Genomic DNA, 19,607 nt, shown 5'->3' with positions numbered 1-19,607 from the left:
GCTAAAGAGACAAAGGGAAGCCGGGGCGAGGGTGGGATGGACTGAGCCGCGGCCTGGGTGCCCAGCGAGCGAGCCATGGCCCCCCTTGTGCTAAGACATGGGGGTGCGGGAGGGGGGCAGACAGGAGGGCTGCCCCTCCTCTGTCTTCCTGACACCTCCTTCATGCGGAGGGGGAAAGTTTCAGTTTTGAGAAAGCAAGTCTCTTTTACCCCGTTGGTTCCCGGCTTCTCATTGCCTGTGACGCCTGCCCAGTGTTCTGGAAGCTTCCGCTGCCCCACGGCTGTCAGGACTTGCTCCTCTTAACGCCCCACTCTCCAGAGCACACCTTCTTGGGATTTTCTTTTTGTACACCCATCACAGGCCTGTGCATTTGTTCTGTCAAGAACGGGCCGGCGACGGCTTCCCGTCTGAAGCAATGCGATATTCAAAACGGATGGATGGAGTTAAGCTAGGTGGGGGTGCGGGGTGGGGACCGACGCAAAGGCAGAGAAAACACACAGCCTGGGCTCTGGAGGTTCCAGTGTCACGGAGAAACACAGCAACACCCCGTCCCAACCCCCAGCTAAACCCAGGTCCGACCTGCACCGAAACGGGGCCCTCGCCGGCAGACTGAGGGGCTTTGTGGCAGATGTGCCCAGAAGTGGCTGTGTCGTGATGCAGTACATCACAGCGAGGCTGGCCATCACGGGGGAGGCCCAGGCTCCCCCCAGGGAGGCCACCATGTGCCTCTCGCCCTTGGGAGTGGAGCTCGGGCTCACCAGGGCCTCCTACCCCCACCCCCCGCCCTCCACAGCCAGAAAGCTTTGTCGGAAAAGGAGCACAATCCAAGAGGGTCTTGCCAAGCCAGGCTGGGCTCTGAGTAATTATATTAATGAATCCGAGTTACAAAATCTAATATTAGACTGTGGCTTCGATACCATCCTCAGTCACTGTCCCACATGGCCAGCAGCACGGCTTGAACAGACTGTGTGTGTGTGTGTGTGTGCGCGCGTGCACGCATGGTGTTTAATTTAAAAGAAACGCTTGTATTTGAAACGGTGCCCAGAGATCTGTGTGCTGGACCCACTTTATAAGCTGCGATACCATAAATAAGTGAGAGAAATCTGGCCCGTCCTTGGGCAGGGGCCTCTCCCGTGGCCCGCTCGTACTCAATGCTCTCTCCCTCTCTCTCTCTCTGGCTGCTCGGTAGAGCAGCGGCCTTTGTGTCTGAAGCCAGAGCGCTCCCCACAGAGCTCTCTTTGGCACGGCAGGCAGAGCCCCTGGACCCAGCCTCCCCATCCGTGCCCATTAGCTGTCTCAATCCAAACTGCGAAGTTGGGCTACACACACACACACACACATAAGAGGGTAGCTAGTGGCCCAACTGATGCACCGCCTCTGGCCAATCCCTGGTCCAGGCCAGCCCACAGCACCACCACCAGCCTGGCTATCGTCCGTGGGCCCGGCCCAGGCCAGCAGGAACCATGACCCAGTTGGCCATGTCACCCATGTGGCGAGGCCCAGAGGGCACAGACTCAGCTACAACCAGGTAGTGAGCGAAAAGAGGTAAGTAAAAAACAAAGTGTTTGCTCTATGCTCACGATGACATTTTCGTGTGGGCCGGGCAAAACACAAGCTTCCATAAATGACGGCACGGAGCGTAGCACCCATATCATGCACCAGAATAGCACTGGGCTCCTTCTGCGCCCATGGCGGCTGTGTCATGTGTGAGGCCCTTCTGTGTGACAGAGGCCAGCCCTGGCTGCGTGGTTTGGGAAACTGACCCAGGACTGGGACAAGCAAGGGTCTCGCAGGTCCAGTGGCTACAGCAGCTGGAAGAGCTGACCTGAATGTCAGGGCAAGTGGGCTACGTCTTGCCCTTTGGAAACCTACAGCAGGCAATAAGGGGCAGCTGTTTGATCATTTTTCTGTCATTATTATTTTTTTAATACCAGGTGGAGGGCCCATAGCAGAGCCAGGCTGCCCAGCGGAGGCTCTGTCAGTGCCTTCTAACCTACAGTCCCCTCGGAAGCCCCACGTGGCCTGGAAGAAGCTGCTCAGCCCCAGATCCCCACACGCCACCAGTCAAAGCATGAGGCGACTGGTGGCCACTCGGCCCGTGGAGAAAGGGAGGGACACCCCAAGGGGACCCTGCAGGCAGCGTCTGCTCTCAGTCCCTCTGACTAGGACGCGTGGGGCCAATTGAGGATGCTTTGTTCTCAGGGGCCTGCCCTCTTCCCACTGGAAAACCACTCTTCCAGGCTTGCCCAACCATCCGGTTGCCAGGGACGAGGGACTTTTTCAGTATGAAAATCGGGAAAGTCCTGGGCAAACTGGGACAGACTGGGAGGAGTCACCCAGGGGAGCGAGGAGCACAGGGAAGACCATTTTGCGTCCCGGTCTTGTCCCTGATACGCAGCCAGGGCTGCCACCACCTGCTACACACGCCTTGAGACCCTCTAAAAAGCAGATGAACAGAAACGGCTCTAACTGGGTCCGCTACGGGTTGGGTTGAACATGGGAGGCAGATGGCCCGATCTGACCCCCTGAGGATTCCACCTGGGGAGGACCCCCACCCTGGGGCAGACCCACCCCTCTCACCCAAGCTTTCCATTCCCTTGTCTCCTCCCTCTACAGGCCTCTCCATTTGGTCCCCTGGGAGAGTATTCCTGTTACTAAGGAAACAATGAAGTCACGTGGCTGGGTGGGGCTGCAGGCCTTCCTCCCACCCCTAACTAGGTTCCGTGCCCACTGACGTCACTGCTCAGAAATTTATAGCCCAGTGTGGGTATTTATAAGGTGGCTCTGGTGTGACCACAGATTCGGTGTGGGGCCGGGTGGCTATTTATAGCCGGAGGATATACACTTATTATACCCCCCCCCCGCCTGTATTCTGGGCCACCTGTTATATAACCGCCATTATGCAATAACGCCCATTATATAATAATTATGCGCTAATGGGGATATAATCTGTAGGCATAAAAAGAATTCACTCCCCAAGGGCTCTGCTGGGGCGGCCTCCGAAGGTAGCCTCCTTCGGGGACAGCCTTCCTCATCTCGCTGCGCGGCTCTGCCAGTCCAAAGTCACCAGGTGGCACCTTTCTCCCGCCTCCCCTGACCGGCAGACCCCAGCCTCGGGGCCCTTTCTCCTCCCTGTCTTTTTGGCTTTCTCATTTCCTCGGCCCACCTCGAACAGAGGTCTGCTGTCTCTTTAAGCCCCAGAGAGACAGTGGGGTCAGTACAAGAGGGCTGCCCGGAGGGGCAGAGGCCAGTGCCTGAGTCAAGGCCAGCGCAGCCAAGTAGGGACTTCGGAGCGGGCCCCCTCGCCTCTGCCCTGTGGCGCTGGGGTCTCTGGGTAGACCCGAGCCACGGCTCCTGTGGTTGGGTTCCACCGGCAGGAACGCCTAGGGCCGTTTAAGACACTCCAGCACCCTCCAGGAGGGACAAGCTGAAACTGTCCCCTGAGGGGGAAAGAGGCCAGGGGACAGGGTTTCTACACCTGGGGTGGCCGGCTGCTGGGACAAAGGGCGAGCGGTTGGGAAAGCGGAGGTCGCCACTGCGCATGCGCTCTCGCTCCCGGGACACAGCTGACCTGCTGAGCCCCAACATTATGGTCTGCTCTTTATTGCAAAAGTCATCTGAGAGGTGAACGCAAGGAGAGGGACTGACGTGCACCTGTGAGGTGACACTGCCTCCAGCACAGCAGGGGGCCTGTGGGGTGGGTGGGGGTCAGTCATCTCCCTGCCTGCCTAGCTCTTACACTCTCCATTGTTTGAATTTTTACAAAGAGCATGTTTTACTACAATAATTTTTTTTTTAAAAAAAGCAAATGCATAGTTTGAAAAGAGTCACGCTAACACCCAGAAAACAGGTCTGATCTCTGCACCCTACACACATCTGGCTGTTCCCTGGGGGATGGGACAGGCCTGCCTGGGTCTCTGCACGCAGAAAGACCAACCACCATAGAGTGCCCCAGTAAGGACCCGGGACACGCAGCGGAGACAGCTAGGGCGCGGGGAGGCAGGTGAGGCCCCGCGCTGGAGGGGAGGGACGAGGGCTGAGAACAGGCGGCATTCTGTCTGAAGCCGGTTTACTTCCAAACTGCTGGTTCTGAGCTGAGGGCAAGTCTGTCCCCCCGGGGCACACTTGCAAATGTCTGGAAGCCTGTGTTGGGTGGGCTCACCTTGGGGGCATGAGGTGCAACTGTGACAACCCCACCAGTGGGTGGAGGCCAGGGACGCTGCTGAACGCCCTACGGTGCCCGTGACCGACCGTCCCCACCACACACGACCCTGCCCAAGCACAGCGGGTGCGTTCTCAGCCCTGGAAGCAAGATTGATCTCCAGCTATGAGCCAGTCTTGGCGGCGGCGGCGGTGGTATGAGAGGAACATTTTTTTTATACACACAGCCGCGGAGTTGTCAAACGTTTAAGAAAGGGCTGAGGGTGAGAGTCTGTGTGACACAGAGATCATTGCAAAACCACCAGCAATCATCTGGTTAATTAGAGTAATTACATTCATTTTTATTTCAAATTGCGATCCCAAGCAGACTCCCAGGAAAAAAGGCGTGACGGAGGATCGAGCACAGGTGGAAGGAGACCCTGCCCCTGCCTCTCACCCTGGGGGAGGTGTGGCAACCAGCTGAGTAGGCCAGAGACAACACAGCAGGGGGCATCCAGCTGACCCAGCCCCTGGCCTTGGCCCTGGCCCATCTATGCTAGGACGTGGGGAGCTGGCCCGCATTGGCTGGGAGGGAGGCAGGCAGGCAGGCTGGCCAGTGTGAGGGCTGCAGCCAGGTTCCCACTCTGTTTCTGCCCCACAGGCTAAGCGGCTGGGGGAGCCCTTGAGCTGAGCCACAGACTGGGCTCCAGCCCCACCTAGAGAGTGACAAGGGACCACAGAGTTGGAACAGGCTCCAGCGGGGATCCACAAGGCTTTGCCACGGAGATTCCTCCGAGACCAGAAATCCCCATGAAGTCCCCAGAGAGAGGATGAGGTGGTCAGTGACCTGGAACCTGGGGTCCTGGCCCCTTCTGCTGGAAGCTCCCAGTGCAAGCCAAGCCTGCACCCCCCCTCCCCCCGCCCTTAAGCCTCCTTGCTTTGCCTCTTTGCGGCGGCTCTAAGACTGGCCCTGTCCTACCGCTTGGCCACTGGGAAGTTGAAACTGGCTCCCTTGGGCTGGAAAGGCTCAGCCATGTGACAAAAAAACAGCTAAATCCTCACATCTTTCAAGGTGGGGATCCAGCAGGTTGTGTCCCAGGGAAAGCCCCCTACCCCATCTCGATGCAAGTCTGGTTTTTCCAATTCCTCATCATCACTCACACAGCAAGAACACCCCCTCCCCCTCCCCCGCCAAGACATCATGAGTGGAAAAGAGCCAAGCGGCCTCCACCCACGGGCCAGGGTAGCCAGCAGAGAACAAGTTACCGGGGACACAGACACACAAAGGGTAGCCCCGGTGCATTAAAAAAAAAAAAAATTTTTTTTAAAGTCCCCCAGAGAGCCAGAAAAATCCGATGTTAGACATCCACGCAGACAAAGTAAGGAAGCTGGGCACCCAGGGGCGTAAGGCCAGTCTGGCCAGATCGCCACACCGCAGCCGGCGTGCCTCCTGGGACCCTGTTCTGACGCCAAAGCCCTTCAGCTCAAACACGCTTAAAATGGCGGCGGCGGCAGCGGTGGCGGCCTGCAGGGCCGGGCGTGCTGTGTTCCAGGGTGCCCTCTGTGCCAAGAAAAACCTACCATCAGAAATGCCATCAGCTATATTTATCTATCTCTCAGCCCCCCAGCCTCCTCCTCTCATCTGCCAAGCAGGCCCTGGGAGCCCCCATCCCCCTCGTCACCCAGTGGGCACCCTTCCCTGTAGCTGGGGCCCATGACCACCTGCCCGAGCCTGGGTCCCCAGTGCTTCAGGGCCGGGCTGCCACAGGGGCACTAAGCCAGCAGTCAGCTTCTCTTCTCACTGGAAGATCAGAGACACCACGTGTGCTTTGGGGGGTACATCCCAGGGGCTGCTTTGGATACCTCTTGTCCCAAAGTGCCACTGAGGGTGGCCCTCCCCTCCCTGGTTGCTTCGGGCCCAAACTCCCTACTCTCCGGGGCCCTGGCAGTAGGCCCTTCAGGTCCTACACAAACAGGCACCCGGGGAACCTCTGGACACCGACTCCCCAGAGATACCCGGGCCCTCTCCTGCATTCCCCACGTGAGCGGGAAGCCCCAGCCTGCATCCTGAGGCTCCGAGAGAAGCAGTGTGTAAAGGCTGGGAGGACCCCCACAGACACACTGGGACAGAAAAGGGGCCACGTGGCACTGTGCTCCTCACCACTCACACCCGCGACTGTGACCAACAGGGTGATGTCACCCGGCACTTCTACCCCTGCAGCCAGCGAGCACCAACCTCCCCCTCCCCACCCTGAGGCCCAGCAGGGAGCCTGGACGACTGTATCCTGAACCCTACACCCATACCCCACCCCTCACCCGAAGCCCCATCACTTCGGGGGGCACTTCCTCTCCGGCGCTCCCTCCAAAGACACTGTCGCCCCTGCTGCAGCCGCCGCCACCTCTGAGCACCCCCCCAAGGCAGAAAGGAGTTGGGGGGGTAGCAACCCCTCTGAGGTTGAAGCAACCCAAATACAAATTTTCAGAACCTCGAAGAAGCTTTTTTCTCTCCTGCCCCTGCCCCTGCCCCCACCCCCCCCTCCACTGGCAAATGAAAACAAACAAGAAATCAAAGAGGCCTTTTGTGTGAGCCCTGCGCTGACACGGCTGGGGCCTTTGAAAAGACTTCTGAATCCGACACTGAATGATAAAATTACTGAAGCGTGGCAGCTCCTAGGGACGGCCCGGGGCACAGAGAAGGGGTGGGGGAGCAGCCACCTTCTTCCCCTAGGCAGTCAAGGGGGGGACACTCCAGGGTGCCCTCAGGACACCAGAACACCGGGGAGAACATGGTGGCGGTGGCGTGGCACTGGCCCGAGGCCCCTCCTGACCCACCCCCTCCCCAGCCATAACCAGGTGTGGTTACCCCCGAGGGGAAAGGCCTGCAGGGGCCCTCCCTCCTGTCGGGGGTCCAGTGTGGACCACTGCTCGTTGTCCCAAGGCCCTCGCCCAAAGCCTGCCGGGCACACACGTGGGGTTCTAAGAGGTTCCCCTGGCAGGCAGAGTCTTGCTCATGCCAGATGTACCAAAGGGTGCATTTCAGGGATAAAGGGAATTCTACCGGCCTCTGGCATGCCAAAAGGTAAATCAAGTCCTCGGAACGCCCCCTGCACGGCTGGACCCCCGCCCCCCAGGTCGCAGTACAGCTGGTCACCATGCCTGTCGTTATGGGCCGGTGCCCAGATTGTGCCCTGCCCACTCGAGCTTAGACAAGGGCGATTCTTTTCTGCCGTGCGTGCGCTACTGTCGCCAGCTCAGCCGCACAGCAAGACCCCTGCATACTACAGGCCGCAGGGACAAGGGGACGGCGGACAGCACCAGGAACAAAGGGGTTGGGTTCCAGAGCCAGATGCCCTCTGTCTCATTAAGAGATGGCCGTGTGGGGCAAAGGCGGCCTGCGCTGGCTCAGCTACCGTGCACCTGCGGGGGCTGCACGGCCCACACTTAGTTACCCGCTGTGCCATGATTTTCCTAGCGATTCCGAACAACAAACCCAGCACCGTTGGTTTTCTACTGAGCCTTGTACATGGCTGTACTCCCCACCACCTTGCTGGGGGGTTCTGTCCCGCTTGGGGTTTCTCTGTTCGATTCTGAGCACCCCGGTTTAAGACCAAAGGGACTCTGGGGAGTGCTGACCCAAGTGGCAGGGGCACCAGGAGCTATGTCAAATGTAAGAGGTGGGAGAGACTGAGGGCCTGGCGACGGCACCTGGCGGGGATTGGGCGAGGGAGAGGGGGTGGGGAAGGCACCTTTCTTGGCTACCAAGTTCCAGAAACATCCACTGTCATCTGGATTGTCCCTTAAGATGGTAACAAGGGGCCAGCACTGTGGTGCAGTAGGTTAATCCTCCTCCTGTGGCGCCAGCATCCCATATGGGCACTGGTCCTAGTCCCGGCTGCTCCTCTTCCAATCCAGCTCTCTGCTACGGCCTGGGAGGGCAGTGGAGGATGGCCCAAGTCCTTGGGCCCGCGTACCCATGTGGGAGACCAGGAGGAAGCTCCTGGCTTCGGATCGGTGCAGCTCCAGCCATTGCGGCCATCTGGGAAGTGAACCAACGGGAAGGAAGACCTTTCTCTCTGTCTCTCCCTCTCACTGTCTTTAACTTTACCTCTCCAATAAATAAAATCTTAAAAAAAAAAAAAAAGATAGTAACAAGACCAACAGGTACAGGTGCTAGAGAGGTACTGACTGTGGTCAGAGCAGCCGCCTCTGCCATTGGCCTACAATGTGCCAGCGTCTTCACAGGGGCGCCGGTTCAGGTCCCGAGCCACCCTGAGCTCCGTGAATGGGAGAATTTTACAAGTACGTGGTGACCTTTGAACACAATGACATCACTTCCAGGGTGTTCTGAAGGAACCTTACACTAGGTGACGGGATAATCCATGGATTTTGCTAATTCTACGAATCCAGTCTCTGGGGCCCCATGGGTGTTTGCCAGCCCTGGCACCAGAGGGCGCTGCCCCAAAGAGACACAGACCAGTGGCATTTCAGCGCCTTTTTTTTTCTTTTTTGGAAAAGAGGTGTCAGGTGAGGAGGCACAGGGTGCAGCGTAGGGTGAGCCCTGAGGTCTCTCCCCAACTCACAGCAGAGCCACCAGATGGGGCCGGGAATCCGGCAGAGGCCAGAGTGGCACAGCTGCGCTGGCCCTGTCTTGGAAGCAGGGGGGTAAGGAGTCTTCCCTGGAACCCGAAAGCCCCAGTCCCTGAAACAGAGAACTAAACTCGGTGCACGCTCATGCCCCCAGCTTAGCAAAGTCCCACAGACAAGCTCCACAGGTGCTAGCCCCCGACCTGAACCGCCCGCGGCGGCACAGCCTGCGTCTACCGGGTACCTGAGAACACTCGCAAAGCCGCTACTGTTCTGGCAGTGGGATCACTGTGTTGGGGTCAGTTTTTCAACAGTCCGTACCTCCAGAAATGTTTGTGGGGGGAGGAACTGTGAGGCCTAGATCTTCAACAGCCCGGCATGGGTGGGGCAGTGCAGAGTGGGAGTAGAAATTCTGTGGGGGGGTGGTCCCTGAGTTGGTGACTTCCACCCAACACCACCCCCCACACACACCTGCCACTGCCAAGCGCAGGTCCCTGGAGGGACCCGATGGGAGAAGCTGACAGCTACTGTTAGTATTTCCAAGGCCAATGGCAGGCAGAGCCCCAGTCCACTTCTGGGGAGTTGCGGAAGTCATGGAGATGGCGCAACAGCACGGGTGGGCAGCTGGGCCTCCCTCTCTCACACAAACGGAGGCCACCTGCTCTGGGGACACAGTCAGGAAACAGAATCCTCCTCCCCACTCAGGACCCTGCCCTGCCCTGTCTCCACCTCCCTCTCCTGAGTCCACACAGACTTCTTCCCAGCAGGACGGCCTGGGCCCCCTGGCGACATTGGGACCCCATATTCTCACGACTCTATGTGCGGCACAATCCCTTGAATCCTTCTCAACCGTGTGTGTCGTCTGGGGGCGTAACAGGGGCCTACAAGGGTCCACGGGTGGTGAGGGCTCCTGGGAGCAGAGAGCCCCCAAGTGCTAACCACCAGGCCAAGTTCACTGTCATCAAATTGGGCATACAAGGAACTGGGGGAGGCGGTGTCAGATCTATGCTCTGGTGGGGGGCTGGGCTGCAGCAGACTTTCCCTGCCTGGTACACAGGGGAAGATGCCCCACCTGCCCCACCTGCTCTGCTTGTCTCCAATCCCCTGGCCCAACTCTGAGGAGGAAGAAGCAACTCCAAGGAGGCCCAGGCTGCACCAACTCGCCCCCACCTCTGTCCAGGAAGGTGTCGCTCAAATTAAAGCAATGCCCACCAGGGAAGTCGTGCCTTCCCGAAGCTCCCTGGAGCCCGCGGCCTCATCTGGAGGAGAACCATCCTCGGTTCTCTACTGGGCTTTGGGCGCAGACACTTCGGCCTCAGCTCCATGGGATGGGCTTGAATTCACTTATATTCCTGGCTGAATGACCTCATCAGCTGGCGGCGGGGTGGGGGTGGGGAGGGGAAGGGGCTGCTTCTGCTTCCCCTGACACCTGCCCACTCAGTCCGGCTGGCCAGGAGGCTGGCCAGGAACCAGTCTCTTCCATGGCCACACCTTATCCTAACCTTAGCCCCACGCTGGCAGTGGTCAAGAATTTGACCTCAAATAAAAGAGGCCAGAGAAACAGCTCGGCTATAATAGACTGAGACACAGAGTGAGCAAGGCAGGAGGAAGAGGAGTGTTGGTTTTCGCCTTAGGTGCTCTTGGGTTGCAAGCTCTAAAACAGACAGGTGCAGCCCTCCGTGCCCAGCCCCAGGGATCTATCGGATGGACACAGTGGCCTGAGTGTCTGAGCCCCTTCCCCGCCACTCCCAAGTCATCGACCTCCTCCAACTCAACCAGGCACGTACCCTCCCCAGTCCGCATTGCTAGAAAGACAGAGATTGAGAGGTGTGTGTGTGTGTGTGTGTGAAAGAGAGAGCGAGCGAGCAAGTGAGCAGGAAAGACGACACACACAGACGTACAGAGAGAAAAGTCCTCCTGAGTTGAACTTCAGCCACATTCGCTCACATTCGCATAAAGAGAGGAAGAAGGGCAATGAGGGGGAGAAAGTACTGGAAAGGGAAGGAAAAAAAATCATACACACAGAGAGAGAGAGAGAGAAAGAAGGAGAGAGGGACAGAGGGAGGGAGAGAGAGAGAGAGAGAGGGAACGTTTGGTAGCCCTGTCATTACGAGCTGGTTAGGCACAATGTAAACACACTTCTGCCTTCGCTTAATCACAGAGTGTGCCGTTTAGGTTTCAAAGGCGGCAGTAAATTGGGCGTAGCTGAGTGGGAGCTAAAAATTAACCAGCCATCTCTGTTTCAATTTGTAAGAAAACAAAAGCGGAAAAGAAATTATATTAAAAAAAAAAAAAAGGGAAAGGGTAAGGGGAGGGAAGAAGATTGAAAAAAAAAAAAAAAAAGGCCCAGAGGAGGAGAAGTAAAAACCACCTCACCCCCAAAATGCAGGGTGCAGCTGGGAAAGGCAAGGACTTGGTCCCACAAAAGGCCAAGGCGATCGCAGAGTTGGTTTGTTGTGGGTCTGTTTGTTTAAGCCCTCTTCCACAGCAACACAGCTCCCTGCCATGCCCAGGCCAGGACAAACCTCCTGCCACCCCCCACCCCCGCCCCTGCCCCTGCCCCAGCAGAGACTGGAGCCTCCACACTTCCACTTCAGGGTGGGGGTAGTGGACGAGGTGCCAACCAGAGCTTAAAGAAATCTTGTGCTTGCTTCTACTCCCTCTATGAAATCAAATTTGCTTGCGTATTCACCCACAGCCAAAAACCCTGAAACCCGTAACTGTACCCCCTGCCCACCAGGGCCTCTGGGCACCCCCCCCCCAAATCTTCTCCTACAACCACTGCCTCCTCACCTGCTTCTCTGATCATTTGGTCTCATATCTGGGAGGGGTTCACACCCGCCCCTGTGTCCACTGAAAAACCGCCACCCACCGGGCTTGTGCCCAAGCCACCTTTTTCCCTGGGGTTGGAGGTGAAGCCAAAGGACAGCCCGCCCCATGTCACTGTTGGCTGTCTGTCAAACTCTCACCAGCATTCTGGGGACATCCCGGCCTGTCCTAGGACACCTCCACCCCCACCCTGCAGCAGTGTCTCTCCACTAGCAGTAAGAAGGCAATATGGCTAGGGAGGGAGCGGGGAGGGCAGGGGACAGACAACAAGCCCTGGCCGGCCAACGGCTGGGCGAGGCCCCCCCCCCCCCCCCCGCAGGTGCCCTCTCCCTCCCACCCACCCGGAACTGTGTTGTCATTTGTAAATCAATCAGAACAAGTAAAATAAATGGGGGGAAGGGGGTTGGGGTGGGAGTGGGGAGTGGGGACAAGGTAAAGAGCGTGAGGACCTACCCGGAGTGTGGACAAAGTAAGCCAGATAGAGATCCAGTTCTTTGATTGTGACTCCAATGTGATGTGGTTGCACGCACAGGCCGGGGTTCGAGCACTGGGGCGACTTGTAGAGTCGCTCCCCGTCAGTACTTTCCAGGGGGATCCCCTTAAACAAAATCACCATGACCAGGTCCAGCCGCCACACCTTGTCTGCTTGGCGCAGGCAGTCAATCCGCCGGATCTTGCCCTTCTGGTCGGGGTTGGACAGCACGCAGCAGGGGGGCTTCTTGCCCGTGATGGTGAGCACGAAGTCCTCGCGGAACTCGGGCCGGATGTCCTTGCGCAGCTTGGCCAGCAGCCGGGATGCCCACTTCTGCTTGATCTCGGGCTTCTCGCCCAGCAGCTCGTCTTTCACGGCCCTCTCCTCGTCCTTCGACATCCGCTTCTCGTGCTTCTTGAAGTACTTGCGCTTCCGCGCCTGCAGGTTGAACCAGGTGTAGGAGAAGGCTCGGACGTGAGGCAGCAGCGCCTCGATGAATGGGTGGAACTCATCCTGCAGGCGACAAGCCGGGAGCATGCGGGGCGCGGGAGGAGGGAGACAGAGGAGAGAAGCCGCGTTAGAGGGGGGCACGCGGAAAAACGCCTTCTCCTCCTCCTCCTCCTCCCTCCCCACCCCCCGCAACAATTTTCTCTCTCGATTGTTTTAGAAAAGTGTGGTCTGAAGCCGCCGCCAGCTTGGCCAGCCGCTTGCACCCATCTCAGCTGCAGCAAGCACACGGAGGCACGGGGTGCCTGTCCATACACCTATTCTCTCTCTCTCTCTCTCTCTCTCTCGCTCCCTCTCCCTCTCTCTCACGCACACACACATACACACACGCGCGCACACACACAGACAACGTTGCCGTCCACACACACACACACACACTGCTGGTCTCCGCGCCAGGCTCCGTCTCGCCCGTGACATCTCCATGTCCCCATCGCAGCTCGCTCCAGCGCGGGGGTCCCGCCGCACCGACGCTGCCCTGCCGGTGAACGCACGCCGCCGGGGGTGTTGCTGCAAGGGGCCAGCCTGGAGGAGTCCCGACACTGGCCAATTTTTTGGGGGGGCCACCCCCAAGAAGACAGAAAAATGACATCCGCAAGCGAGCGAGCGAAGAAACGGGTCTGCCTTCTCCCTCCCCAGGCTGTTTGCAGTCTCTCTCCTCCTGAGCCACTTGGAACACCCACCCCAGCATTTCTTAATCAGACCTTAAATCCTAAATATGGGATTTCAGCTCTGTTAGCCACACCAATACGAATGTTAATCAAGTAATAATGGCACCAAACACTTCTTGTTATAGCACAAGCAAGGTGCCTGTCTCCGCACCACCAGGGTTAGCAGCTCCGTGGGCCGGCTTGCGGCCCCCACCCCAGCCCCCCACGACCTCCTTCAACCTCTTTCCCACTCAGTCAGGTGACAGAGGGCTGGGCTCTCTTGTTTTTATTTTTCTTTCTTTCTTTCTTTTTCTTTTTTTTTTCTTTTTTTTTTTTTTTGGCTTGTTTGCTTGTTTGAAGTTTAAAATAATAATGGATCTCTGTTTACAAAAAGAAAACTGGAAAAAAAAATTAGATAATTACCATCGTTCTGAAGCACCCGGCAAGGCCCCAACGCCCGATTCTGAGATTCTGGACTCAACAGAGTTGTGAGTTGGGGGCGGGTGGGGGAGGGGGGGAGGAGGAGCAGGGAGGAAGGTAAATGTTTTAAAGGGGGTTATTATTGGTGTTCCAGGGAGTAGGGGCCGGGCTTGGGTGGATTCTCAAACCCTTCCCCCTTCTCCCCCCACCCATGCTCCATTGCACAGAAGGGGGAAATTAATAATTTTTTTGGAAAAGAAGCAAAAAGAAAGAAAGGTTAGGGACCGCGGCAGAGAAGGGAGCGGCAACGCTCACACCAGGTAAACAAAAGCCAACAACAACAACAACAAATTTTTTTTTCAATTTCTACCCCCCCCGTGCTTTTTCCAGTTTTTTTTTTAATGCAAAAATTTAAAAATCACAACCCACCTCCCACCGCCAGCACAGCTCCCCCCCAACACACACACACACAACAACAACAACAACAACAACACCCTACCCCACCCCAGTGCAAAACAAAAACAAAAGCGCAGAGGGAAGAGGCGGCAGCTGAATGGGAAAGGCTTTTGGCTTTGGCAGCCGCACAGGGACGTTAAACTTCGCCGGGAGAGGGGGAGCTCGCGGGCTCCCGGGGAAGAGGGCGAGTTCTGACCGGCTGTAGACCGTTGCTGGCAGAGGCGAGCAAACGCGAGAGAGAGAGAGAAAGAGAGAGAGAGAGAGAGAGAGAGAGAGAGGAGAATGGAGGAGGGAGGGAGGCAAGATCCAGAGAGGACGTGGATGGGATGGTGTGTGTGTGTGTGTGTGCACGCGCGTGCGCTCGCGCTGGCTGGGTTTGGGGGTTTTGTTGCTCGTTCTCTCTCTCTCTCTCCCCCTCTCTCCTTTCATGCTCAATCCCCATCCATTGGCTTGTGCCAAATCAGTAGAAAGGAGGGGAAAAGAGGGAGAGAGAAAGGAGGGAGGTAGGGAGAGGGGGAGAGAGAGAGAGAGAGAGAGAGAGAAGGAAGGAGGAGAGAGAGAGAGAGAGAGAGGGAGCATGGAGAGGATCCACCTATTTGGCAGAGAGACGTCCGCGAGCAGCCAATGGCCGCATCTGAGGGGCGGAGGGAGCTGGGAGGGTTGGGAGAGCCCCCGGCAGTTGGAGACCAAAAACAATTTGCCCAATCGACAAGTTCACGACTAATGAACAAGCAAAGTCCAGCAGTTATGAATTTTTCATTCTAGGCTCCCACTCGGGTCCATTTGGCAGGAGCCACCCAGCAAATCTGGGGGGTTGGGTGGTGGATGTGTGGCGAGGGGGGTGGGGGACTGGGGATTGAGGAAGACGTGGACTTTTTTTTTTTTTTAAGCCAGCAAAAATAAATCAATACAGGCCTGACTCCGGGCGGGCTGGCAGGCGGGAGCCCCAGTAGGCCTTGGGGGAAGGCAGCTAGCCTTTTCTCCCTGTGTTTGGTTCACTGTTTTCTCTCCAGCCTGCACACTCTCCCTTGTTCTGCAATTTCTTTCTTTCTCGCTTTCTGTATGGAGCACACAGCGGCGAGTGGAAGTTTTCCTCCTCGGCCACACACACACGAGCCTGCGGGACTATGAATAGAATCAGAAAAAAAGCAGCAAGCTCCTATCCCAGCCAGCAGGACTTCCAGGGCAGGGCCCCCGGCCCCTGGGGCACCCAGGGTGCAGCCACCGCTCCATCCCCCAGGGTCTGGCCGGCGGCTCAGCAGAGAGAGTCCGGGAAAGGGGAGCACCCTCCGCTTCCCCCACCCACCGTCACCCGCCTCTCCCCAGCCCCCCAGCGAGCTCAGCCGCCTCCCTCGGCCCACACCCAGCCACGCACGCTCCATTAGCGGTGACGGGGGATGCCAGCGCGCGCGACGCAGCTCGGCTCGGCTCGCGAAACTGCAACAGTTTATTAAAATAGCCTCCTGTCACAGCGCTCTGCTGACGAGCGCTACACCCAGCCACAAACACAACAGCCAGCTCTGGGGGTGGGGCGGCAGGGTGGGGGGGGGGAGAAGTCGGAAAAAGTGAGATGGACCCCCACCCCCACCCCTCCTCCCAGCAGGGGCGCGAATGTCACCGACTGCCACCCGCCAGACACTGGACTCCCGGCTTCCTCCACCTTCGTCTGGCCTGCTCCAGCCGACTAGGGTCTCCTTAGCTGACCTCCCCCACCCCACCTCCCTGAGTCAAAAGTCAGACTGCAGGGCCCAAAGCACAGAGCTCAAAGTGCAACAGCGGGGTGGGGTGGGGGATGGGAGAGAAGGGAGGCCATCGAGGGGAAATCAAGTCACACAAGCAAGATCCCACAGTGCCTCCCTCCCGGGGGGCAACACCCCACCTCCTTGGGGGTCTCTCCGGGAAGGGCCGTGCCTGCCTGAGGCCTTGGGAGAGCCCCAGGAAGGGGCAGCGATGAAATCAGAGGAAAAGCTGCCCGGAGAAGGGACCCGGAACACAGAGGGAGAGATGGGGGCATCTGATCGGGCTTGGAACCCGTCCTCTACAGCCGCCCTCTTCCCAGGCTCGGCCCTCAGCTGGCAAAGGAAAAAAGGTCACTGCTCACTCTCGCCCCCTTTCTTCCCTCCCCCGCCCCTCCGCCCGTGCCCTTTCAGTTGGGTGGAAGGTTCCTGGGGTGTGCGAAAACAAAACATTTAGCCCTGGCCCTCGGTGGGCAGCTGCACAGGACCAACGCCTACCACGACGGCAGAGGTGCTGCTGCACTTGGGACGCCCCCTCCCACCGCCGCCGTGTCCTGAATGGTCATCTTCAGGGACTAGGAGCGCCCTGCTGCTGAGAGAGGGGGGTGGAGGCGGGGGAGAGGGACACGGCCAGAGGCGCTGCCATCAGGGACAGCCCCTTGGGGTGCTGTTCAATAATTCACAGCGCGTTCATAACCAGCTTCGGTGCCATCAGCCGAGGGTGGCGGTCAGTGTGGCTCCTGGTCCCTCCTGACAACCTTGCTTCGGTCCCAACCGCAGGCGGCTTCGCACTCAGCATGGCACGGGTGCTGCTCTGGGGTTCTGATTTACATTAGAGGCCAGACAGCGAGTGGAAAGCGCCCCAGCGGGGGCCTCCTGGAGAATCCTGCCCTGTGTGTTCCCTTCATGAACCGCAATGCCGCCGACATGGGTGCACGGGGATCCGGTGGGAGCAGGGGCGGGGGTGAGGCAGATGTGGGGGAGGGTCCCCTTCCCTAGGGGAGTTAGGGACTTAGGATAGGATGCCCCAATCACCCCTGCAGCCAGTAAGGGGTCAAAGGTCCACAGAGTGGCTGGGTGATCAGCCGGAGAGGAGAGGTGGCTGGAGGAGGAACAGACGGGGTGTCCATGGAACCTTCTGGGACCACACAGAGCCCCGGGCTTCCCTCAAGGCCCTCAGGAGGGCCTCTCCCCTCACCCTGGCGCCCAGCAGAAGGCTACCCTGGAAGCACAGCCCAGGTACTGGCCAGAACAGAGGTCGAAACGCTCGGGTTCTACTGGAAACCCTTGGAGCACCCCCCCAGCCAGCCAGCCCCCTGGCCCCCTCAACCTGAATGCTTTTTGGTCGCAGCCAGCAGGCCAGACACGCCCCCTCAGGAGCCCCAGACAAAAGGGGACTGTCCCCCTTTTGTTAAGAAGAGTCCTCAGAAGATTACCTGTCCCAGGCTCCCTGCCTTCTCTCCTCCCCACGGGGCAGGGGGAGACCACAGCCAAGACCAAAAACCCTCAGAGGAGCAGGGGCTTGAGCAAGGATTGGAGGTGGCGCAGGGAGTGAGGGGACAGGCAGGAGGCCGAAGAAGAGGAGGGGGAGAAGGAAGGGGGATGAAGGGGAGAGAGGGAATGAGAGGGAGAACTTAGGGGTAAAAGAAGCCAGTGATTGGGGGGAGCAGGGTGAGAGTGAGAACAGAAAAATGAAAGAATACAAGGCGAGAGAAATGGAGGAAAGGCAGAGAAAACTGGGGTGTGCTGGGGGGGGGGCGGAGGTGTTCTCTCCCCCATACATGAGAGGCCAGAAATGAGACTTCTAAAACATTGACAGGGGCTTCTGATTTGAAGGAATTTTTTTCTGTGTGAAAGAAAGGGCTCTTTCTTTTTATTGTGCAGAATATAGAATTTGGTAATACACGCACACGTACACATACAAGTTTTCACCGCAACATTTCTAAATTAATAAATACCCATGGTGACTTCAGGCTTCATGAAGGAAACTGTGTGCCCTGCCACCTCCCCTCGCTGCCCCAAAAAGCAAGCAGGCCACAGAGGGAAGAGAAACAGAAGGAGCCGGAGAAAGGGGAGAGGGGAGCCAAACCCGCAGAGGAAGGTATCAAATTGAGCCCCAAAACTGCACAGCGGGATGAGGGGAAGAGGGGGCCGAGCCGAGGAGGAAAAGAAAGTTGGGAGCAGGAAAAAGGGGGCTCAGGAGTGAGGATGATGATGGCAACAACAAAAGCTAACTAAATAGACAGTGAGAAAATGCAGTGGGTACCTCCCCCCAAACTCCGCATACACCCGATCCTGTCCACCGGAAGCCCTGTGGAGTCCTGGACTGAGAGACAGAAAGACAGAAAAAAAAATCTTCTACCAGTGCCTCCCTGACAGAGAGAACATTAGAAATTCCTCAAGGAAACAAAATGAATCTCCCAGCCTTGAAACAGGTTTCACAACTGGCCCCAGACCTGCCAACCAGTGAAACATCGAGACGAATCCGTGTCTTTCAGGATAGGGGACCACTGTTGGAAGGTGTCTTTATCGTCAAACAAACAAAAAAACCCACTACTATTTGTCCACAGCGGCTGGCTTCAAGGCCTCCCGCTTACACTTCTCAGGCCCTAGAGACACGTGGGCCCATCCGGGTTTGGAGAACTTATTCAGAAACAGATTACTGACAAAAACAGACACACAAATGACCGGGGATCCCACAGACGGAGCAAGAAGAAATGTGCAAGAAATTAAAAAAAAAAAATTGGTCACAGAGAGCCCCCCCTGCCCCTGGGGTTAGTTTCCCCCACTTCATTCCTGGCACAGGCTTGGTCTGAATGGAAAGAAGGCGGCGGCGACATCACAGTCCCCATCTCATCCCATGGGTCGCTGGCACTGGCCACACTGGCATGGGCACGGGCAGGAGGGGAAGTGGAGAGAGAGGCCGCAGCAGCAGTCCCACCAAGGAGGGGGGGCGGGCAGCAAAGAGCCGCCCCCCACCCCAACCCTTGGCTGTTTATCCTAAAGGTGGGTGGGGCCTCCCTTCTCTCTTGGGGTGGGGATGGGGGCAAGCAAGGGACTCTTGCAACCAGAGCAAAAAATAAAAAATAAAAAGCATCCAAGAGTCTGCAAACGCCAGGAATGAAAACCAGAAAAGGCACTTCGCAAGGAGGCTCAGATAATTTGGACAAAGCGGGTTTTTGGCTTGCCTTGGGCCTGTTTCCTTCCGCCCGCTCAGGGAAAAGACGGCCGCACACGCACGGCTCTCTCCAGCGTCTTCACACCGGCTGCACGGGCTTGCCCCTCGCCCTGTCCCTGCTGTATTGGGTTCAGGACGGGGTCTGCCTCAGAACCAGGCCGCGCACGCTCGCGCGCGTGCATACACATACACACACACACACACTTCTCTCCTGCAACCACCCCCTTGCGCGCGCGCGCACACACACACACACACACTTTTCTGCAACCACCCCTCCAACACACCCCCACCCCACCCCCGCCTCGCTTCTCTCTGCCTTTTCTCCTCCTGACGACAAACCCGGAGCGGTGGCCTGGGATCGGGCCAACAGGCAGCCTTGTTCTGGCTCCGAAAGCGCCCCTGCTCCAGGCGTATCTTCCCCTCACCCTCTTGGCACAGAATAAAATAGGGTAAGGACAGGGGTATTGGGGAAGGCGCTCAGTTCTCCCTAGAGCGCCTGGAAAGTGTTTACTTTTTCAGCTCATCCTCTCTGGGAAATGGGAAACCAAAAAAAAAAAAAAAAAAAAAAAAAAAAAAGAGTCTTTAATTCATTATTCATCTTGAAACTTCCTCGTGTCACCAAGGAGGGGGAGCTGGGG

The 19,607-nt window shown here is 57.6% G+C and overlaps 1 protein-coding gene across 4 annotated transcripts in view; it reads right to left on the bottom strand.

Annotated features, from left to right (window-relative positions):
• The window catches only part of NFIX (nuclear factor I X), an 82,796-nt gene that overhangs the window by 42,751 nt on the left and 20,438 nt on the right, over nucleotides 1-19,607 (bottom strand). For 3 of the 4 annotated variants that reach the window (XM_062178861.1, XM_062178862.1, XM_062178864.1), the window contains exon 2: nucleotides 12,007-12,538. In XM_062178861.1, coding sequence (XP_062034845.1) covers nucleotides 12,007-12,538 — 532 coding nt within the window. Of the gene's footprint in view, nucleotides 1-12,006; nucleotides 12,539-13,602; nucleotides 14,597-19,607 lie in introns of those variants that run through there. The other variant, XM_062178863.1, reaches the window with a different exon arrangement.

This window comes from Lepus europaeus, chromosome 20 (assembly GCF_033115175.1).
Source record: "Lepus europaeus isolate LE1 chromosome 20, mLepTim1.pri, whole genome shotgun sequence".
Lineage (NCBI taxonomy): Eukaryota > Metazoa > Chordata > Mammalia > Lagomorpha > Leporidae > Lepus > Lepus europaeus.
Note: the sequence above shows the minus strand (reverse complement) of the source record. Positions and strands in the feature narration are given on the sequence as shown.